Genomic DNA, 24085 nt, shown 5'->3' with positions numbered 1-24085 from the left:
TTTAGTTAACCCATTTTTGAATTACTTCTTTCTTTTATTATAACCCATTAATTTATAAATTCTGCATGTGTAGTTGGCTTATTGTCGCAAGTGAAAACGATAATATTAATAAAAATCTATGACAGTAATAGCCATACGCAACAGTTCGTACGCAATTCCAATTTGTTGTCAGACACCAGTTGGATCTAGACAATGTACAAAGAGTAAGATTAATTAAACAACCACAACCACCTCATCGAAACGAAAGGTCCGAGATTTCGAATCATCGGACACCAGATCTCTTGAGTCAACAGAATCGGATTCTACTGAATCTGGCATAGAAAGTCGGCATATATAACATTAAACGTCGTCTTCATATATGTTGCAACTATAAGGATTCATTGTACACTATCAACGACACTATCTTGACAACAAATCTACTCATTGGGTCGGGGACTCATCGGCAGGATAATCTGCAGTAACGATCGCCTAACTGCTATGGCCGTTAGCTATAACAACATCACCGTTTCTTTAATAAATAATCTCCTATGCTTCATATAAATTTAGCTACTCTAGTCTAAGAAGACATGTAGGGGCAATTCCTTCGCTCTTCACGACAGAGATCACCTCCCTGAAGGGCTCGTCGAACTGAAAACCAATCAAAATTAACCAGGCAGACAAACAGACGGTAACAGGTTAAATGCGCCACGTGATACCTATTTGGAATCCAATTTTAAAACGATGAAATATCGTGTTCGCCATATGCTTTGAATAGGGATTCTATTGGGGCGGTGCTACGGCGTAAAATAGCTCGCAGCGTTGGTGGAATAAAACTTACGTGATCGTCTCTCGCCAGCTCCTACCCTTCTCTGTTTTTCGAGACTGCGCTGCGACGGGGCCTGTGACGCAGTTCGTATTAAAGTCTCGATAAGCTCGTCACCATCCGCGCCCGACATGTACTCCCCTATGATGAGAATGTTGTGATAATCATGTGAAAAGATCCGTCCTAATAGTATATAAAATCATGTACCATTCGTGTAGAGAAATCATTAACCACCAAACTTTGCATATGTTGATTTGCAAGACCCTACGTTTATCGACTAGATATCACGAGCGAGATTAAGTTATAGAAAAAGTATGGATTTTCAAATTATCCAAAGAATTTAGTTCTTTAGTGAGTGAAGTGAAAGTTAGGATATATGCTGACCAGGAATATAAGAAGGTATGTTTGCTTTTTTCGCGCAGGTATGTTAATTTATACGGTCGTCTAAACCCGAAATACTTTCATACTAACCTTCCTTGATGGAATTGTGCCTAGACATTTGATTGACAGATCCAGCTCGACTTCGTCTGCCAAGAGATCCCCAATTGCGGTAGTCACCATCAGAGGCATCTGACGAGTAACCATTAGACAAAAGTCGGGTGAGTTCGCGCTCTGATTTCACCGAGCCGCCTCTTACCCCTCGCGGTAGCGTGCTTGCACGTTCAGGAGTTGCTCCGCGCTGAAAAACACGCACAACAGAAATTCGCATGATAACATTGCAACCCTTTTTTCCGTCAGAATAATAGACCATAGTTTCTCGTCAGGACATGACAATTTTAGAGTATTAAACCTCTTCGATAATTTTATCATTTAGATACTCTTCTTTAAACATGCTGCATCCTTCTTGAATTTTTTAGATATACATTAGCTAATAGTCTGTTTCACTTCTTCATTTAACCCAGAGAATATAAAAACAATAAAATTCTCCACTTCCATACCGAATCAACACTTCGTCTGCTGATTCTGTTTGCCCGTTCAGCCTCTCTGCGTTTTTTCTCATTCTGTTCACGAATCTTTTCGCGAGTTGTACGATACTCAAGTGCGAATTCTGAGACGATCTTGCAGATGGCGTGCGGTTTAGCATCCTTAATCGTATAGAGCGGATGACCAAAAAATACCATCAGTTTGTGAAACCTGGAAAGCAACAAAAAATATAATGACATTAAAGTAAAAAGTGACTGAAGCCACTTGTCAATCAACCATAGATGGCGTACTATGCTAATTATTGCTATATGTGCTGCTTCCATATTGTAAAATTAGATTCTGCGATGCCAAGGATTTTTAAGAGGCCGCAAATTATACAACTTCTACGAACAATTTCAAGACAAGATCATTAATGAAACAAATGTGCACCGTATAGAGAATTGATGATGGGGGCCTTTTGCTTGGTTAATTTTTGAAAGAAGTACTGCTTGCCTAAAGTAAATTACATACTGTGTTTAAGTAAGCCAGTACTCAAAGTTAAAACTATGAAAAATATTCGCTGGTGATAGGCGTATTAAATAGTTTGGACCAATGTCGTTTCTTACTCGGCTCGTCTAATTATGTGTATTTTAAAAGTATCCATCTTATTTAATACCTGTTAATAACCCTTTTATAGATGACGCCAAGGACTGTGATACGCTCAGCGCTGTCGGAGAGAAACGAGGCAATCATATCAAGACTCTGTTGACCATCATGCTTCGCTACAGCTTTCAAATGTTCCCACGAGGCCTTGCAATCTGTTTCTAACTTATTCAGCGTTTTCGCCGTTTCCTCGAAGTCCACCTGTAGAAAATTGCAAGCAATAGAAGCTACAAAACACTATTTGACCATTTTACTTCGTCGAGTAATTAACAACTTAAAAATTACTTAGTATATATATAATATATCTCAACCAGCCTTTTTTTATATGGGTTGCCCTTAGGATTGCGTGAGCGTAGACTTTTCCTTGAGAAAAATGTGCACTTAGAATATGCGGTTAGCCATATCGATTCCTTAAGGAGTACACTTTTTTTAACAGGTATCCCGACGATGTAATATCTAATGGGTTTATATTGAACTCGAATTAAGACCAAGACAAGCGAAATGGATTTCCAAATGACCGGGATTTTAAAAAATTGTTATTATTATCCTAACTTGAAAAATAATTAATGTAGTTTAATGTGACAATCTCTAAACATTCTAAGGATAAACCGGATAACATTTTAATTTATTGGAAAGAAAATAAGGCAGTTTCGGCCATGATAAAATCTTCAATTATGTATACTTTGTAGCCCAACTCGTGGCACACGCACTACTCTACCTTACTCTGAGTAATTAGGTAGAAATAAATAAATCTTTGAATTGTCAAATGTATGCTACAATGCTTGTGCAATTGCTGAATGGCCGAAATATTCCTTTCATAATACAAAAATCTTGTATGAAGAAAAACTTACACAGATGTATTAGCTTCACTTTCAATTTTGTACATATCTGTTTGTGTATTGCTTTGTACAATATCTCCATAAAAAAATCATATTAAAATTTAGACACAGTTGAAAAACAGGTGGAATCATGCATGACAATATTTTGATTAATTTGTTTGTAAGTTTGACTTACTTTTGAGGTGCGCGTTACTGCTGCCATCTCGGAGTAGAGATCACTTGAGTTAGGATGTCGTGCTGACACGAATTCCACTACGTGAAATAGAAGACTATGCTTGTATATCGTGTCCTTAACTTCTGGAATCTATAAAAACCCATATTTAAGGCGACTTATATATATATATATATATATATATATTTTTTTTTTTTATAGTTCCTTGCCATATTTATTCCTGCAACGATCAGTGTAATCATAATAACTGATTACGGTGAGTACACAAACCTTGGCAAGGTAGTCCAGCTGAAAGCCTTTCACTGGCGACCCATTGAGGAAGTTTCCAATTGCAAGAACCGTCGAGAGAATAATTCTAAATGTTTTGTTACTTTCGATTTCGGCTATCGCTTGTTTTAAATCCATAAGTGGTTCCGCTACCTCTTTTTCTAATATGTTGTAGTCCAGCACGAAAGCCCATAATCTGAAAAACACACAATGTAATATGGTGAACATTTGTTTATTACCCTATCTGCAAGTTAACATTAATTTACATTAAGTGATTACCGCTTCGCGGTTACGTCAGCTGAATGCAGACAACTACGACTAGACTCACAGATTACAATTAGGTTATGCTATTTATACAGAAGAGCGTGTGATTCCCTGCTCGTATCTTCACGAAATCATTCTAACTGCTTTACGTGAACTATTGCCAGGTATCACGTAGACGCTGGTTTAATATACCTCAGAAATAGCTGGCTTGACAAAACAGATCTAACCTAAACTCTGCTCAGAGAACCGATTCATTTTGTTGTCTATATATAGAAGGGTTGAGTTTCAGCGAAATGTGCCCACGTTTAGCTAATTGTTAAACGGTGTTCACTGAGAGCCTTGGCTGTGTAATAGTGTATAACAAGAATACTACAGATGTACCTGAGGCGTGGCTCGAGCTCGGTAATGGACGACAGCGTCAGTAGGAAGTTTTCGGCATTGCCAAGCGGCACCTCTGGGTTGGCCATTTGAGCCTCGACGATTTTGTTCATCTCCTCAGCCGACGGTATCATCGTCGTAAGGATTTTCTCGATGCCTTCCCGGTTCATGACTGTGGAGTCCATTTTTAGGATCGCCGCCCGGATCGTCCGAGGATTTGGTAACTTTGTCATGCCGATGTTGATGGCATTCGATCGTTTCGCATCTAATACTGTAATCTCATTCCTTTTACCTTCTTGTTTCTGCAAAATATCGTAGCAGTAGTAGTAAGAACAGATACAAAGCAGTTCACAGTGAGATGCGCTTAACACCCGTTATTTACTCTGACGCGTCTCAAATATACGTATTAGCTGTATTTGAAACAGGAGTGTAGTAAGCTGACGTGCTACAATAAAAACGATGTGTTTTTCCTGGCAAAGCGAGGCTCCAGGCGCGTCAATTGTTTTACGCAAGTGAAGTAACGCCGTAATTAGAAATCTCTAAGGAAATAGGCCCCAAAACAACAGAAAATACCTCCAACTCCGCTTGCAAATCTATGTATTTTGAAATGGGAAAGTTTGCAAATAGACATTCAACCCTGCCAAACCTGTGGCTTGAAAACGCAACTCATCGACAAGTTAACAAATTATATACGAAGCGCATTTTCACAAGGATTATCTGTGAAGTCCGTCATGGTTATGGAGTAAGTGAGTCAAGTCTTCATGCTACAGTAGACAGCGGCATCCAGATATAACGGTACTCCAGATATAACGGCGGATTGTAGTCCAATAGGCGCTAATTAGATTTGTAGTCTTATGAAGGGCCTACTTTTTTGTATTGTGTCGGCAAAGAGGCACGTAACGTTTTATTTCCCACTTATGGCTGTTGTGTGGCTCATTCTTGCAAATAACTCGCTCGATCAATTTAAAAACTAAGTGACTCCCCATATCGAATCTTGTAATCTTTTCTTCTTCGTAGCACAAGTTTAAAAAAAAATGAGTCAATTTATCAGTGAGGCGCTCCGAACTCCGGTGGTAATTCATCAGGTAGATCAATGGTTCACACTCTGCGGCTTTGATTACAATATTTAATTTTAAGCTTATGCCTTACCTGTTTCATAAGGTCTTTGGCTTTGTTTTCGAATAGCTCCTCTAGCTTGGCCGTGTCGATCTCTTCCGAACAGAGTTCATCCCATATCGTATGTTGCTTCTTAATACGAGCTAGAAGCATTCGATCTTCTTTAATTTCCTTCCAGAAGAGCTTAACTGTTTTTTTACTCTTCTGGATTGTTGGCTGTGCGCCGGGTTCATTCCTGCAGGACAGCCAAGGACTACTTTATTACGGCTTTATAATATCACTAAAATATAATCAATTCTAATTAAACTGGGGAAAATGGTGGATTCCCGTTCCGACTAACCTTTACTAAAACAAAAAGCCGAAACGGCGGTGATGAACCAATCTTGCATAGTCAAAACGCAAAGAAGCATTTAAACGCCGTGTTTTCAAAGAACAATTGCCTTCTCTTATTAGGGAAGCTCATAAGCGAAACGCTCGTGAGTATTAGAATGTGGCAAACGTCACATTCTATAAGTAGAGAATTAGTCTAAGCGTACTGCATTTGCGTAAAATACATACAGTTATGTTAATGTAATGAACTACTAAGTTTATTAAGCTACTTTCTATGACCATTTTGTAATTCTGTCATTGAATCTTTGTACGATCTTTTGCTCGCTGTATCGTAGTTACTAACAGCCTTAGTCCAGTATTGTACATCAGTCGTTTCCACAACTATATCTAGCTCGTTATGTCGCATAGCGTGTTTCTTGACAAAATCTCCGACACCGTATTTTTGGCACATCGACGGTACAGCTGTAGCAAACCCTAAACTTTTTCTTTTTTTATATAATGTACTTGTTTTATATAATATAATTTTTATATAATACTTTTATTGAGAACACCTTACAACTAAGGTGGAAAAGTGAAAACTAGCAATTTACTTACTTGCTAGAAGCCCATGGAAGTTGGCTTGAGGAGTGTTGCTTTTGTTGAAGAAAAGGCGGGGTAGTTTTACGGGGCCCCGTGGCTCCGAATGGAGGCGCTTCGAATAGAGCCTGTGAAGGTGCTCGTGCGCCAAACGGTGGAGGAAAAGTCGGAGGAGCTCCGGGTGGTGGTGGCGGGGGAGGAGGTCCGCCAAAACCAACGCCAAATGGTGGTGGCGGTGGCCCGTCCAAACCTTCCATCGGCGGTGGAGGAGGTGGAGTGGATCCACTTACAGCGAAGGGAACCCCGTCCTCGTTAAGCACTGTTACGTCATCGTCTTCGCTGAGGTCTGTGAAGTCGAAGTCATTAATAAATAGAGGCCTCCTGACGGACTTGATGAAGTCTTGCCATTGCACCGGGCTTCCGGATTTCCAGAGCATATCCTGCAGAATGCTGTCTTTTTCAAAGCAGTTAAACTTCTGTAGGTTATTAGAGAACTGGTTACGATTGGGTGGTGGAACTTTTCCTAGGCTAATAGGAGGAGGCCGTTGTCTGAAGCTTGGCTGAGAAGCTGCGTACGGAGGCTGACGGGAAGGGATAACGGGCGCATCAAGCGATGTTGGTGGTCGCATCGGCGGGTAGCTGGATAGCTTCTCTGCAAGCGCTTGCTAAACTCCGATACACGGATATATGTAATAATTAAATATTTGTAATTTCTTTCGAAATATTCTTTAGGATATAAATTGTGTTTTCTGAGGACTTTTATCTCATTTGTCTATTGCCTTTTTCCCTAAAATATAGAAATAAAGCTTGCACAGCTTTAAATGACAAAGAAGTTATACTACTGTATACTAAAAGTAAACACCAAGCCTCCGCTACCTGTTGCTGTTGATATCCAGCTGAAGCAAGGTTTCTGGCTTGATGTTCGGGTATTTTGGGGATGTTCTCTTGCGCGTGATGAAGTGCTGAAAGATCAATTAATTGTCGCCGAGGAACCTCTTGTCTAAGGGGCGCATCGCCGGCTTCCTGCTCCTGAATCGTTTGTTCAAAAATATTCTTAAACTGGCGAACGTTCGCTGACGGTTGCGCTCCCTGTTCGCATATGTCCATTGGTTCATCGTTTTCATCCCGGAGATAGTCTCGCATCTTATGATCATCCTTCCAACGTCTCATTGCTGGTGTCAGATCATTATCAGTGAACGCCGTATCTTCTACCGACCGTATGAGATTTTGAAGGAGGGGGGAAGGCTTAACTTTTGTAGGAGGGCCATCGTTCGGATTGTGTCGACGGCTCTTTCGAGAGGGGTTCTGCTTACGGTTTCTGCAACGTGCGTGTGAATTAATTCTATAGTCAGTAAAAAGAAGTACAATGATGATTCAGTATATTTAGAAACTCGACGTTTAAATATATTAATTCTATGATTCCCCATTTTGCTGATACTAATCGATAGCCGCAATCGATTTTGAGTTTTGTGTGAAACAAAGATTATAAACATAGATTTATGCTTTTTGTGTAAATGTATTTATTTGTTATACAGGAAACGTGTACTTAGCGTAACTAGCATATATTTGTATAGTATAAAATGTATCATTTTAATCCCTAAATTAAATACCTCAAAATTTATTGAAACACAGCACGAGGCCTGCTCCAGGGAGGCCAACAATGTATGACGACGTCTCCAAAACGATCAGGCTCAAACGCGTTTTACTGCCAAGAGCTTCTACATAACTTTTCTTATTTTAAGCAACTTGTCCCATCTTTTTAGCTCGAGTTAGATATGCAGAAGTATAACGTTTGGGTTATTTATAGAATTTTTATGTCACGCAGCTACTGGTACCCTTAGGATGAGCACATCAATACACTTATGTATAATACGCGTGATATCTTAGATAGGTATTTGTTTTCACTTACAAGTACATACTTGTTATTTTGTTTAATAGATAACATCATAACTCTAATCCCAATAGAGATGAAACACTTCGTAGGCACTAACCTGACGCAGGCCGGAACCTTTGTGTTAGGTGTCGTGATTCCATCTTCTAGTCTCAGAATGTTTTCGTAAAGTTGCAGCTGCTGTAAAAGCTCGTTGTCAACACCCTGTTTTGACAAGTAGAATTGCACAACGCGCTCCATTCCCATTTCTTCGAGAGAATCTACTATATCGTAATAGGTGTCCTGGTCAGGAACGCCGTCCAAGGTCTAGAACAGCACACAACAACCGCGTTATATATTCTCCAATATTTGCACGAAAATTTACATTGGTAATATACCTGCTGTACTCGTCGCAGAAATATCCAAAAGTCGAACTTTGATAACTATTGGCATTAACAAATTGACAATGCAGGAACAAATACGAGCTTTTTGCATATAGCGTGGTCTATCAGGCCGTATACTAAATGATTTGGAAGAGTTACAGTGCTGCCAATGAGTGCATCATTTTAATAGAAGACTCCTCGGCCGATATCAAATCCTAAATATTAGAAGATTAGTACCCTTGCAAACCTCAGACCTGTACAAATGGATCCGTCGCTTCCATCAAATCGATGCCCTTCGGCTCCAGAGTGAAAGCTAACGAAGGTCTCGAACCATCCGTTAAGCACAACTGCAATCTTCTACGGCAGTCTATAGGATACTCAATTAGTTGGAGTTCATCTTTCTTTTTAAACTAAAACACTATCCTATTTTGTTCCGGCCATAATCGAACAGAAAATTATCCTGTTCGAAAACAAATCCAACAGGCGATGTAGCACTCTCGAGTTTCACTGGGGCACTGGTAAGCGTATAGACTCGCTCCAAGTTAAGACTGTGGGCAAAAAGCTGCGGCCATAACATTTTGTGGTGGTCGCCCTTCGTCTTGAGAAGCAGTCGACTCTTTTGCTAGATATCGACTCGTTCTGTGAGCATCACAGATAAGCAACTATTAGGTAACGTAATACACGGTCTGCTACCATCTGCAGTAATTTATTTCCTTTCCTATTTAGTAAAAATCATGGTTACTGTCAGTTACTATGACATGACGAGCAAATAAATAACAGAGCAGTTGGTACTGGGGGCTGTTAGAAAACAGCAGGTTCGCGCCAATGCTCAAGGCACTTATACAAATTGCGCACAACAAAAGGATTATTAACAAATGAACGGGGTATACGTGCCCTGCGGAACGTTACTACATTTTCAGGACCTTCATCCACGGGTCAGAGCGGCCGGAACCGCTACATTTCTTTAGGCTAAACTATTTCACAACACGTATAATTATATAATAGAAAAGATGATTTTACAAAATATTGCGTTGTATTTACCGAAATGTACCAATAGTGAGTTTACTTTCAAGTGGAAGTTCGGCAACTTTGAACTGTCACACGGCAGGGGCTTACGGTTTACCTTATTAATGAGAGACATTGCGAAGATAAGCAGCTCCATATCGGCGTTATCCCTTTGCGAAAGGATCTTCATCACACTTGCCCAGGGTTTTAGGCCATGCGTCTGCTGCACGCGGTACATCGCACGCAACAGCTGTAAACAGTTGGTATCTGTATATTCGAAGAAAACAAGAAGGAGTTTGAGGGCAGCTTTCACAACCAATCGATACTGCAATTGAAAGACGCACAATGATTTTTTTTAACTTTAAACTTAGAATTATATCGGAACACAGGGTCAGTTTTACAATAATTCTAACTTCACAGTTTGTAGGTTCATCAATGCCAAATAGTATCAACGGTGCCCTTATTAAAGGTATCTACTGATCTTATTTTTCTAACATCGTTTCTTAGATGTATACTTGCAGCACAAAGACAATTTATATTGTCGATTATATCTATGCTACGTTAACGCTTCTTGCAAATCTCTACTCACGCTGAGACTTCTTTATATAAGTAAACCGAGATAAAAAAAAAAAAAAAATTATCTCTTCAGATATGATCAGAACGCATTCTCGGAATATTGTAATGTATATGAGGTGCTAAAAGAAGTCATCTTGGTTGCTTTGGCCAAGAAATCCTGTACTTACATTCGACTGGGTCAGAAGATAAAGCCATTGAATTGTCTGGTTATGCCTAATTACTCCGTGCATACCATCCACGTAAAGCATTATTTGCCCCAGAGCTACCACAAGGAGAAAAGAAAGGACAAATAGACCCATTTACCATTGTAAGGCAAAGAAGTAGATGCATTAATTCAGTTACATTGAGACTGAGAATTTCATTTATTTTGAACACACGGCATGTATGATATATCGAACAATATCGTGATTTAGAGTGTTGAGCTCTTGATGGACTCTTTGCAGACAAGATAACTTAGGTAGAAATTCTTCAAGCGAACGACGCTTAGTTATTATACTGCTGATTTAGTTATTTCTGATGAGTAACTTTCAGTTTTGGTATTAACTTCACATACCTCTAAGGATATAGTTCTGATAATTGTGGTCAGAATTCTGGCCAATCTTAACGAGAACGTCCAGTCCTCGGTTTTCAACAAACGCGTGCACCAGGTCCTTATCATCCTGGAACACTTGCTTCAGGGCAAACAGCGCGCGCCGTAGGTCACGACCATTTGAATTCATCAGTTTCTCTGTACCGGAATCGCAATGCTTAGCTTTGCTTAAAGGACAAATGAAACTAAAAGTATCTAAAGAAAAACTATTATTCAATTCTATTATATATTATAGTCATCGTAGGATGTACTCAGCTTTAATTTTATTCTTTAAGATCAATTGATTAATCTGACCCATTTAAAGGATACTACCTAATGGATGAAGCTCGTCTGAGTTCATGTCGAATGTGATTTTTTCCGACAACGAGCGATCATTTTGATGCCGCTTTCCATGCCGTTTTTGCAACCTTATATACTTTACGTTACAACTTTATGTACACTAAACATTAATAGGCGTCCAACTAAACATATGTAAGTAACATACTCAAGTTTCACTCTTAAATATTCAACCTATTATGTGTCGATACGGATACACAAACTTGAACTCCCGTACTTTGAATAACAGGCGCAATTTTTTTCGTTCCGTTAACCACATTACTGGTGTTGAACGCAAGTGAACTGGCATAGGAAGAAATCTGATGAAAGGGTCCGTCTAGATCAGGTCTATGGTTGTCTAAAAATCTGTTACAAACTCTGAGGTGTATTTCACTCATAATACTCTCTCTGTATTCTGTGTCGAAATTGTTCCTTTGAGACACTTATTACAGCAGTTTAAGCTCGAAGACATGCGTTTGTGCGAAATGTCGCACGCGTACACCAATTGCACGATTGCTTCGGTCAACAGGACGAAAACAGTCGTCGGAGTGAGTGGGTAGAATTGATTGACGGGTCAAGGCCTGTACGACGTAAGTGACAACGATCAGTACGGGAACGATATCGTAGATTTGATGATTGTTGAAGTGTTCAATGGTCCCTAGCCGTATGTCGTAAGAACAGGGATGACTGTGCTAGAAAACATGTGCTGTTTCTCTACGTTAAACTTTGCGAAGCTAACGCAGTCAGCTTTAATGAATCACCTCTGCTTATGAAAAGACCGTCGCATGAAATATAAATGATAAGCAAAAAAAAGAAAGAAGTTGCTAGTAGAAGTTAGTAGTAAGAAATTATTCGTTAGCACGGACCAGATCCGTGGGTTTCAACAAAAGCGGGATCTTCCTAGTTCTATAGAAGTTTGCTATGGTCATGTTCGATCGACGCGTTTTTAGGCCAACCCGTTTGAATGTTTTAAATAGAAATAGCATTTTCTTTTAAAGTGTATTAGAGTTTGGGGGGTTTCTATAGTTAGCCTCAATTCATTAAGCGATGCCCATATATACATATATAGGCATCGCTTAGACTAGCCGCCTTTACTTGGGCAAAGACTGCTAGGCGTGGTATTTTCAGCCCCGCGTACACCTTTTTTCCCGATGAATCATTGTTAATTATTCTAACTAGTAAAACTGCGAGCTCGTCTCGGGCGAAGCGCTAGATTAGATCTCATCAGGATTACGTGGTAGGACACCGTAGTCTTACGTATATCATATTTTATTGATTTAAGTTAATTGATTTAGGTCAGTCAATTAATTCGTCTAGCCTTAAAGAGAACACAGCTATTATTATGCCTGTATATATGCAACCGAGCAGAGACTTTGCTGTTGTTAGTTATATCCGTGGCTTAGTCTCAACTGAGAGATTACATTTGCATATCATTCGTATCATTTTATTTGCCTAGTAAACGCAAAATCAACGGGTTCTAGAAAAACGTTAATTTAATCAGGTAACACATTTTTATTATTGCCATGGGTTTTAGTTCAGAGTGATATGACCCAATTCTTCTCAACCTACTTTCTGTTTTTCTATCTCCGTGAACAGCCGAGCCGACCACTGAATGGTCTCATGTCAACAGCGTCTTTTGTCGCTGAGTGCTAATTTACTTCACACGGGCACGCTTACAAGATGGTAAATTTATCGGTCCTGTTGGCAAATAGAATAGTAAGGCCAAAGGGTCCGTATACCGATATTGTTAAACTACATGAGTGTTCTTGTTTTTTGTTTTATAGAGATTTTTGCCGTCTAAAGACGTATATGCCACCCATACCGGGTATAGGCGATTACATATAAATGTAATTATGAACAATTTCGGCAAAACAACCATTTCTTCTTAATAGCCTTAGTAAGAGACTAGAAAAAACCTCATTACAATGGAATTTAATGAGCGAAATGTGACAATTATTTATGTAAACGTTATGTCTCACATTTTTTTTTTTACTACTCATCTAAATAATACGAACGCACATAGCTGACCAATAAATAAGTTGCAATGGCCTTTTAAGCAGCACGATGTCCTAGACAGCTTCGGAAAAAATAGGACGTTTTAGAACCGTGAAATCGAACTGAATTACAAACGAGAATCTCCAGTGCAAAATGTTTCTTTTCTATGAAGCGAATTGATAGCAGCCAGACTAATTCTGAGGGAAGAAACGCTAACAGAGCAAAAAAAGAGGATGCATTGCGTTCTCTCACAAAGGATTGTGTCTCACTTTCTTGACATAATAAAAAAGAAACAGGTCTTCCTTATGGAATAGATTAAAGAAGCTCTTTCTAATAACCGAGTTAGCTGTTCGACATAATCCAACTAAGAGTAGCTAAAATTGAGGCATTACCGAGTCACTGACACAGTGATACGAGCGACAGGGAGAAGAGACCACACTTTGTCTACTAGCCTTAGGACGGTTCCGTTTTGTCATGGATTAACATTCTTATGCATGATCATGTTCTCAGGAAAATGAGATGTTCGGAGTAGCAACAGATCGGCACATCTTTCTCGTAGGGGCAAACAATATATATTCCATTACGGTATATACCGTGGCAAGACTACAAATCGACACTAATCGAACAGAACACCGCCCGTCTTTTGATAAGACGGTTACGGATAGAAAATAAAGTCAAAAGTTATCTATGCAAATTAAGCTATACTACTGAACAAATGCATCCGTTCCATATATGAATTGTTTGGAGAGTGATGGCAATTTCTCTTTTCATTTTTTTTCTTTCCATTTCTATTTTTCAGTTTCAGGTATTCAAATGTTATGTATGGTTGAAAATCCCTCCAATCGCGTTTTCACTGTTTCATTCAAACCACAAAATTTTCTCTATTTCTTAGGCTTTAAGGCTTCTAATTAAAAAATAGCCTGTTCGGCATTTTATCACGGGCAAGAAGTTGCCAAAAAGATCTACAATAAAGGTAATAAAGACCGGGGCCCCATAACTGCGAACACTACGAAATTTGGGCAAAGTTCTAACTAAGCCAATTTCAAATGGTGTATAACACCCGGCGGTCAAATCGAAAATGAAAAAAGAAAGCCGAGCACTAATGTGCTATTTTCGGCTATATATATATATATATATATATATATATATATATATATATGAATTATACGTTGAGTAATAAATTAAATTAATAAAATTTGACTATATAAAAAATAGGGTCACTTACCTATGATGGCATGAACACGAACGGGCAGCTGGCTTCTAAGAACTATCGACGCATCTTCTCTATGGAATTAAGTGCTCCCGGTTATTATAACGGGTTTTGGTGTTTCCATACACATAGTCGCCTCTCAACACGACGCTGCTTTTAAAACTACCCAAAAGGTCTATTTTCCCAATTTGCATTGCACGCTTCGTCTCGTCTTCCATATAAAAGACATACGAGGCTTGATAAAACATTGTTATGAGAAGTATCTATAAAAATGGCATCTGGACGTTTTGCTATTGTTTAACACAACGTTATACATTTTGCACGCAGATGCTCAAAAGCTCTATGTTACAGAAGCGAAATAGTAGAGGCCGTAAAGGCTTCAGCTCGAAGGTTTATTCGGCCAGATTGTCCCATAACGTAGAACAAATGACTCATAAATATCTGTTGTAGTACTATTTGTCATGATATTCTGGCTGTAGTTCAGGATTTAGCGTAAAGTAGGTGTCTCACAAACCTTTCGAAGGCTGCGAACTCGTCTCTCTGTTGTTCGATTGACGAGTCCAAATCTAAATACGTTCCTGCTTCTTCCGAATGACGGTACAATTGTAGACAACTATCATCCACCTGTAACAGGCGACATCTAGATCGTGATTCCCTTTCACCACATTCTAATCTTTGCCTAATCAATATCGTATACTATGAGAATCTATCTAAGGAAATTAGATGGCTGCAAACTTGTCTAGTTTATATGTATTAAGCTCTAACGCAAGTGCAGTTGCAAAAGTGAGGTATCTTGAACATCTTCTTGCGAAGCTCGTTCGCTATGAACGGGTACGGCTTTCTAGAAATCCAGTGGTCAATATATAATATGTAACCAAATGCATGCATAACACATATCCATTTACGAACTCACTACGGTCTCTACATCGACACTTATTAGCACATCACGCCAAGTATTAGACATGTTTTTTTCACAAAAACATTTTCCACCTTGTGTGGAGCATGAAGAAATCGATGCAGAGCGGTAAGTTGCGTGTTGAGGGGCATGAACACGTTAAAGGTGAAAGCAGACGCTAGAGATAACGGCGGTTGGGGAGCACTCGACGCCGTCCCGAATGGATCGGCATCGTCAATATATTGAACTTTGCACGTAAACATTGTGGATAGGTTCTAGCGAGAACTTTAAACTTGAAGAATCCGTTGGCAAACGGGCGAAACTACAACACCGAGACAGGTAGAGCGACCATTGGCTCGAACAGGAATTTCACTTGGCGCAGGTGTCCGGAACGACAAAGTCTTGTCTAATAGGTCGTTCAGAAATACTGGACAGCCCGTGGGCATCTAGCGACAACAGAAGCACAAAATACGGCACTCGATCGCTGGCTCGTGCAAAGTCACGTGAGCCGACATCACACCGCTGTTCCCCTCAGTCCCACAGGAGAAAAACTATGGAATTGAACAGAGTGAAACTTTACGAAGAACACAGGCAACTGCATGATAATATGGGCGTATGTGTCTATGCACGTGTGGCGGAAATTAAACAAGAGGGTAAGAAGTATTAAGGGAGGAAGAAGGAGAAGTAATAATAGAAGTCAGTGAAAGAAGGCTAACAAGTGGAAGACATGAAAGGAAAAAAGGACTCCCACACGCTAAGCGACGCCTAGTGACCGCACGGTGACGACATCGCCGGTTTATCTGAAAGTATAAATAGCCGACCGCATTGTAAGCCTCGACATAGGGTTAAGCGAGTGGATGGGGTTGAGGGTAAGGTATAGGACCATCGGGCATCCGCAACTAAAGGTGGAGGTCAGTAGTCGAAGCACTGTAGAGGCTGCGGTCCCAGCTGAGTCAGAATGCGAGCGTGGCTCGACAAGAACGATCTGGAGAGGGCGAACAAAAGGAAGAGTGGCTGTGGGTTTGTTTGTATGTTTGACTGGCGCGGTAAACGTGAGTGCAGCGATCGTAGTTGTGGCATAGTAGCAGTAACGACTGCTCAGAGCAGAGTGGTAAGCGCCGAACACCGGGCGGCGGCGATCTGACCACTATACAAAACAGCGGCAACACCTAGCTGGCTGGCGTTCATCGGAGGGACGACGGGCTCGGCCCTCTAAGATGTTGCCAGATTCAACATTGAGTGCCATTCGTTTATTGCGTTGTTTGCACTGGTTGATTGAGACCATACATAACTAAGCCTTGTGATACATTTTGGTCTTCGCGTAATCGCATGTCGGACCACAACCGCCACTACGATTGGCTCGGTGTCACAGGGCGAACGACTTGGGCAGAACCTACCGGCACATCACAGCCGGTGCATGCATTACGTATAAAAGGATAATGAAACACGCAAGGTTTTTGGTTTCGAATATTAAGGGCAACCGTTCTAGTTGACATAGACCAGGAGAATGGTTCAGTTTCTTTAGATGGAAGCTCTTTGTTCTTTTGCTGGCCTGTGCTAAGCATTTGTCTCTGCAAGTCTCAACGGATTCAGAAAGAGATTTATTAGGGTCCCATATAAGAAAATAATCACTCTTTATTCAAGAGATTTCCAGTAGCCACTTGTTATCCCCAGGGTTCTAACTGTTGGCGATATAGTTCTATAAATACTTGGTTATCCTACTCGAGACGACTATCGGCAGCATGCTCAATACGCAGTTTAATTACAGTTAGTGGAGTACAAAACAGAGAAGAAAATTATTTGACAATATAAATGATTCCAATTGTGATTATATTCTATATAATAATGGCTTCACTCGCCTTACTGACGATGCCCTGTCCCTTCGGCACTTCACGAATGCGAATCGCACTACTATCGTATTCCTCGATTTTTGGTAAGAGCTCAGATTTCATTGAGTCTTTAGGTCCATGGACTTTGACCTGTGACGCTTCAATTTTGAAGAACGACATTGCATCTTGTCCCTTTTCAAACGGACACATAGAGGGGCTCTCAGGACCAAGAATGTCATCGATATCTACCAGGTTGCCAATGAAGCTGCTGGGTCTATTTATCTGCGGTCTTGAGGACGACTTCTTGATCTGCGATAGCGATTCGACATTCTGGAGTGTTTCGTTGTCGAACTTAGTTTCCATTGCGTCGAAACTGTCACTGTCGCAGAACTCCAAGAATGAATCGATATCTTTGAAGGTACCAATAAACTGGCTTTTGCCTTTGCGCACTGAAGCATCTTGGCGTCTTGGTGCGCGTGGAGTTTGGTTGCTTTTCTGGTGCTTCTGCTGATTTGTCTGTAGCGACGCATGTGCGACTGAAGTGTCAGCAGAGAGCGCTACGTTGAATCTTTGAACGTCATTCTGCTTAAATGGACCAGATGTTATTGATTGTTCGTTCGGCGAGCCAGTGCGTGCCGTTTGAGGAATTGAAGAAGCCATTCCCTGAACCTCCTGGTGAATTACCCAACAGGGCCGGGATTCTGACGAAGAGCGATCGCTACGGAACGAGCTCGATCTTTGAGACTGTTGAAATGGAGCATTCCCCTCTTTGTCGATCTCTATTTGAGGCGGATTTGACATGACCGCCTTACTAGCCTTTGCTACATCCTCAGATCTTGGACGCTGCTTTTGCGATGGATGCCTATGATGCTCTTCAGCCTTGCGCCGCATTTGCTCTTTCTGCTGTTCCAGATACTGAAGGAGGTCCGCCTCCGTTTTGGAAATAGTTGGCTGTGAGCTCTGGTTGTCTTGTTGAACTATACTGTTGGGGCGACTTTTGTGCTCGCTAAAGGGTGATGTTCCTTTGGGCCTCGATTCATCGTTACCTTCTCTCGAACGGCGCTTAACGAGCTCTTTTCGACGAGCTGGTATTCCAACCACCTCATAGTCACTAGAACTGACATCACCTTCTTGTTGAAGGCGCAAGATTTGAGCTGGCTTTTTTGGTAAAAGCGCGTGATTAAATTGAATGTTCTCGTAAACTTCGGACTCAGTATCAGTAGCACTCTGCCTTTTATATATCGACTTGTAGGGTCGAGGCGTCCGTAGCAAGAATGGGACAGGCTCAGATTCCTGCCAAAGAGTGATTTTCGGTTTTTCAACTTTGTTATTGCAGGGGTCCGAGCGGTCTGAACTAACTATGCCTGTACCTGAACTTGGAGTTCTGTTATAAAGTGGCTTGGACTGGTACTTGAATTTCTGAACCTTCAAATCGTTTTCTTTTAGCTTTGTTGTGTTGATTATCTCGGACGATCTTGCGAGCCCTGGTGGCTCCTGAGCAAAATCTGGATGTAGTTGAGCTTGACTTGAACTTGACCTCTGGATGTCAGTTTGTCTAGCATTATTCGTGACGGTTTCTGCAGAATGTGATTTTTGTATTAGCAATGGGACTGTCAATTCAACCGAACCAACAAATTCCCTGTCCTCAACTCGTGGTGAACTTTCAGACTTTTTAAGTGAATACACAACATCCTGCGGCCTGTTCAGCGAAGGAATTTTAATAAATGCTGGCCGCGAGATTGTATTATGATCTGTAGTTGCCTGAGTATCATTTGAACCTTTGAAAACAACTGTCGCACTCTTTTCGATACCGTAAGAACCTGACTCGGATGTGCTTGAAGCCTTTTCCTGTTCTTCCTGCTGAGTTTTTGGCGTTGAAGGTGTCCTGATAATCGCTTCGTCGACCATTTCAAAATCGCCCTGGAGCTCTTCTTCACATTCGGTGTCATCTTCAGCTCGGGCCAAAGGCGCTTTTTCTTTGAGGGAATCGCCAAGTTCTTGCAGCCTATCAACACTTTGCAGTTCCTGCGGGGATGGTGCTCGGTCTTCTAGTGTGTTGCCTCGTGAAAATCGCTTTCGGCGGAATGCTCTTCTGACTTGGGAGTGATCTTCTTCCTCCTCGTTTGACGAACTTTCTGAATCGCCCTTCAAACAAGAAGATGATGAGGTCCGTTTCACGTCGTGCTTATGGATGCTTCGCTGTGAGTGGCTTTTAAAGACTTCGCGACGAGACGAGCCTTCACATTCGGAATCCTCAGTTGACGATTGAAGAATCTCTGTGTCAGACTCCTTTTCCATCGGTTTTCCAGCGCGACGTAGGGCTTTTCGCTTTGCCTTTTGCATTTTCAAATATTCTTCTCGTTCTTTCTCAGTAAGATTCATATTTAAAACGGACTTTCTAAAGTCTTTATTAGTATTAGCTAGTTGTTGCTTTTCATATTCTATAGTTTCGTTTGTGGCGGTTTCGTAAACGTGCTCTTTGCTTTTCTGGTTTTCCCGTGTATCTTCCCTGCTCTTTCGACCCTCGTTAGAGTCCTCATAACTTTTTCGGTTTTCGCGGATTTCGTCTTTGTTTTTGCGAGACCTTATCTCCCGAGAGGGTCGTTTGCCCTCGGAGTTTGCGTCAGGAGAAGCTGACTTTCTGGAAATCGCGGTCTGAGGTGGCCATTGGGGTTCGGTAATTTTCTTCGGTGACGTAGGTGAGCTTTGAGGTGATTGGCCAGGGATAGGTCGAGAAAGTTTATTATTGGCTGTTATGCTCGCAGCGGAAGGTGTTGTTGCTGTAGAAAACTTTCCGTAGTAGGCGTAAGCCGGAACCGTATCAGTCGGAGACGCTTTCGACTGAGTGGTTTTCTCCGGGAATTGAATCTTTAAATTGGGGGCAAACGCCTTTTTGATATCCTGCGATTCGACCTGCACAGATGCACAAAGTTTGCCCACCGGGAAACGTTTCTTTGCTGGCTTCTGAAGTCTGCCTATTGAAGAAATCATATTCTCATCTTCCGGCCGATTCGTGGTTGACGGCGAAGTTGACCGGCAAACTAAATACTCGATTTTCTCTTCATCATCACTATCGGACTCCTCGGACTCAGAATTAGAGAAGTCAGCAGGTGCTAGATTAGGCTTTGGTTCAGGTGTTTTGTATGACGATACTCTTGATAAACCGTTGTAAGGTGACCAGTTTGGCGGAACGTAGTAAATTCGACGATACGGTGTTTCAAAAGGTTGGAAGGTTGTACTTGGCCGCCACGATGGAGGTAGAGTGGGTTTTGGGGCTAGACTAAACTGCTGAATAGCCTGCGTCACAGAACTGAGCTCGCTCCCAAGTCGAGATGCCTCGCAAGAACTTTGCCGTGCAAATGGCGAAGGAGAACGGCTTTGGGAGGCACCTATAGACCTGTCTGATTGGTATCCACCAGAACAATTTACTGTATTACCTCGTCGAGGTGGCACATCGCTTGAAGAAAGTGCACTTTTATAGTCTCGATTAAACGGCGAGGGTAAACTAATTTCTGAGCGCTCTGAACCATTCAGAGATTTACCTCGTCGGGGAAACCCATAACCAGTGATCCTTTCGTTCTTCTGATTATATTTTCCCAAAGCAGAGTCTTGTCTCTGAGGGAAAGACTGTGCAGGAGTACCCACCAGGATAGCCCGTTCTCCTACGGAACCCTGTCGCTGTAGAGGCGGACGATTCCCAAAATAAGCGCTCTGGTAATCCTTCGGGTTATCATATCGGGATTGTTCGCCGTTAGAATCTTGTTTTTGGAGGTTTGTCCTGCTTCCGAAATTCGCAGTCTTCTGCTCTCGCGATCCGCCGCTGTCTTGGCGTTGACATTGCCTTTGAGAAAACGACGCTTGCCTCTGGTATCCACCACGATTTGGTGACTTATCTCTTTGCGAAGACACTGGATCTGGTCGTGTAAGATTTGTTTTCGAGCTATATGGAGAGGTGCATTTGTCTCCAATTGGCGGTTTATACGAGTTATACACCGATCGTGAGCATGAAGGCGACCGATCGTAACTGCCGTTCTGGATCCGTCCATAATCATTGTTATGTGATCCTTTAGCATCTGAAGCATATCCGCTTCTGCTAGCGTCGGACGCATATCCACCGTTTGCTTTCGGCATAAATGATTTCTTATTATCAGAAGTATGACCTGATGCGTGAACCGTGTCCGACACATTGCTCGATTTGCTATGGTCTGATGTGTAACCAGGGGTAGCTGGCTTCCTGTAATCGTATCCTGAAGTTGATCCCGTATTTTTTGATGCGTTCACAGCACTCTGATATTTGTTAGCAATTGAAGAAGTGGGTGAAGCCAACGCAGCACTAGGCCGGTAACTACTGGGGCTACCAAAGCTCAAGCTGTTGAACTGTGAGCTAAATGAGGGTGAAGTAGTACGCCGATACGGGGACTGGAACGAAATATAGGAAATGTTATATACTTCATTTAAAATTATTGTACAAAAATGATTGGGCATTGTATGATACTGTTTGTGGCATTTTTCATCGGTTAATACAAATCAAGCTATTCCTACTTATCGTTTCTCCAGTTATTTATCTAAGAAGCGAGAACGATCTGAATTTACATGACGTATAGTTAGCTCCTCGGCCAGCAGTGCAGCATAGAGTCGACGTTAGCCCGCCATTATAGAAACGCATTGTCAATTCGTAAACGATTTTTATGACCGCAATCTGTTCACCTGATCGAAGCTCTATTTATGAAACATTACAAACTATATAGATGTGAGCGGTAACTAGGTTTCGCCCATCGTTTATGTATCTCTTTCAGTTACTAGCGATGGTAAAGTGCGCAATATATCGAGAGAATGTGGCTTCAGCGTTTTTGAAACCGGAAACTGGTCGTTTAACTTTATTACTTCGCAAACTATGAAACTTATGTCTCACCATCCAGACTTAAGACTGCAGGGATTTTGAGATATAAAATTCGTCTAGTAGATCTGTTACTGCTGCTCCTGTATAAAGGCTCGTGTGTTTTATGCAGGACTGCCTGGCAAGGGCGAATAGACTAGAGTCATATATGTGCGAAAGCATCGACAGCCGGTTAGCTCAGATCCGCGGTTACAATAGCGTGGTAAATAGATAGTGTTAACAACGCAAGATTTGGGACCTTTTTAGCAGTGCAACGTAGTATGTATATATATATATATATATATATATATATATATATATAGGTAACTCAATTTAAAGATCCGCTCAAGCCGACCGCTTAGCAGAAATAGTTGTTTGCATTTCTGTTCATTAAATATCTTTTGTAGGTCAATAGCTTTCGTCTATTTAAAAAACTCTGTCCTATTCGGTATTATTGGTGTTATGCAGCGTAAATATTAGCTCGTAAAATATCCTGTGCCGCAACTTTTTGATTGGAAAACCCGAATCAAATGACCCATGTTGTTACCTAACGTAGTCCGATATATAAATGTACGCAGGAGACGAGCCTTGCATATACGCAACATAGTCAAGCTAAACCGTATTAAAGGGGCGAAGAAGCACAACTTTATTAAAATAAAGTGACTCAAAGCACCCTTCCTAATAAATAGGTGAGTTAAATCCCCCAAAAGGTAGGAATATTTTAGCGTACAGAGCTACCTAACAGTTGCATTAGAATTATCGTACAGCGTCAACGTATCGTACTCCCTATGGCAACATTATGTAAAAGTTATTCCGTACAACACAACGTAAGTTTCAATCTGTGATTCAAAATCAATACTTAGAAGTTAAGCTTTACAATCCTAGATGAAATACTTTCAAAAAAGATCAAAACGCTAGTTGGGCAACCAGCGTCTTTAAATTTGTGTTGACGTTAGTCTTGTACCAAATGTCGCGTATTCCCGTTAAAAAATTCTCCCCTTTTAACATATATCAAATTGATTATTAAATACAATCCGTCCAATTACGATTTAATAGCAGTGCTCGTTTTCGTCAATAATTAGTATTTGCTTTTGCCAGGTGCATATAAAGCACGGCACAGTGAACGTGACTGGACATGACTCTGAGCTATGTGCGTAAAAGAATCGGGTCTGACGTTATCGAATCTGTACTAACTAGTGGTCATGATACGAACATCTATCAGACACTTTAATTCTCTACCCCAACCCAATCAGACGCTTCTCGTTATGGGACTAACGACTGCTAGTCGGAGTGCCTGCTTACTGCATCGTTTCCAGCGCAATCTAACGGTTCTTTTGGGGGACAGAGGGCTATGTCGTCGACCTATTTTACGACGTGTTTCAACAGAATACGTATTCCTCAGGCGTCATGTACGTGGGCTGCTTACAACGCCTTGTTCGATGAGATATCCGAATATCCATAATGGCAGGGTACCATTTTGTGCTAGGCAGATATATATCTGCGTAAATTCGAAATACAGAAAATCACAGGAATCTTATAAAGTGATAGATTGTTACTGCTGTTGCGACACTACTGTTGACTGTTCTACTCGTCCTGCATAGATATATGTTGTTTCTTTAGCATAATCAGGTCACAAGTACGGATTTCATCCTAATACGGGAACTCTGACAACAACATAGCAGAGACCTAGAAAATACGATAATCGAACATTTTTATATGATCTCTGCCGGTACTCACGTAATAACCTCCGTATCGATTCGACATGTTTACTGTTTCTGATGAACACTCGCGAAGTTCAGATGAAGACGACAGATTAGTCACTGTATTGAGTTGGATATCCACCGATCACTTAGGCAACATACATATTATCGGGCTCACGGAACTTGAAATCAAACAACAACAAATATACGACTATAGCATAATCTGACGAGCATAGTGGTCGACAACTGGGCAATTTAAGTTAAAATATAAACTGTGTAAAATTTTCTTTTTTCTTCGATATCTTCTTGGTTTTTTTGTTTTTCTAGTCGGACAGAACTAATTCAAAACATATGTACGCGGCTAATTTTGACAACACATGCTGACCGGCAAAGCCGAACAATGCTGGGTTCCGGTGTCGGTTTGAGCTTGGTCCTGTCGCAGAGAGGGCTGCTAGGTCCAGGCGGATGGCCCGCCCTAGGAAACGAAGGGCTGGTCCGATCAGAGGATCTCTTCTTGCTTAAGTAGCGTTGC

The 24085-nt window shown here is 41.1% G+C and overlaps 1 protein-coding gene and 1 long non-coding RNA gene across 3 annotated transcripts; one reads left to right on the top strand and one right to left on the bottom strand.

The window, feature by feature from the left end:
• Fhos (Formin homology 2 domain containing) lies at positions 1 to 24080 on the bottom strand. Of its 2 annotated transcripts, XM_086983259.1 has the most exons (20): positions 23939 to 23953; positions 23591 to 23735; positions 17008 to 21396; positions 14768 to 14877; positions 14269 to 14327; positions 10698 to 10871; positions 10312 to 10406; positions 9687 to 9893; positions 8302 to 8507; positions 7187 to 7628; positions 6329 to 6975; positions 5438 to 5639; positions 4292 to 4590; positions 3650 to 3842; positions 3383 to 3511; positions 2382 to 2569; positions 1741 to 1936; positions 1274 to 1481; positions 818 to 943; positions 1 to 627 (listed from the first exon to the last, which is right to left on the bottom strand). In XM_086983259.1, the coding sequence occupies exons 2-20, from the start codon at positions 23615 to 23617 to the stop codon at positions 557 to 559; spliced, it is 7968 nt and encodes a 2655-aa protein (XP_086839385.1). In that variant the 5' UTR covers positions 23618 to 23735; positions 23939 to 23953; the 3' UTR covers positions 1 to 556. The 2 variants fall into 2 exon arrangements, with proteins under 2 accessions (XP_086839385.1, XP_022653292.1); XM_022797557.2 differs by having other exon boundaries at positions 23591 to 24080.
• On the top strand, positions 939 to 3166 carry LOC111247032 (uncharacterized). The gene is made up of 3 exons (XR_002671935.2): positions 939 to 1201; positions 1298 to 1401; positions 2403 to 3166. It is a non-coding gene; the product is annotated as an uncharacterized LOC111247032 (long non-coding RNA).
• Positions 24081 to 24085: the final 5 nt, after the last annotated feature.

The sequence above is a fragment of the Varroa destructor genome, unplaced genomic scaffold (genome assembly GCF_002443255.2).
Source record: "Varroa destructor unplaced genomic scaffold, Vdes_3.0 BEIS01000003.1, whole genome shotgun sequence".
NCBI lineage: Eukaryota > Metazoa > Arthropoda > Arachnida > Mesostigmata > Varroidae > Varroa > Varroa destructor.
Note: the sequence above shows the minus strand (reverse complement) of the source record. Positions and strands in the feature narration are given on the sequence as shown.

Excerpts from the sequence above, each read along its gene's own strand:
- Fhos (XM_022797557.2), bottom strand. The coding sequence starts at position 23,617 with ATGTCGAATCGATACGGAGGTTATTAC. Across the intron at positions 8,508-9,686 it reads CAATGTCTCTCATTAATAAG|ACCTTGGACGGCGTTCCTGA; the intron begins GTAAACCGTAAG and ends GTGCTGTTCTAG. Across the intron at positions 5,640-6,328 it reads CTTCCATGGGCTTCTAGCAA|GAATGAACCCGGCGCACAGC; the intron begins GTAAGTAAATTG and ends GCTGTCCTGCAG.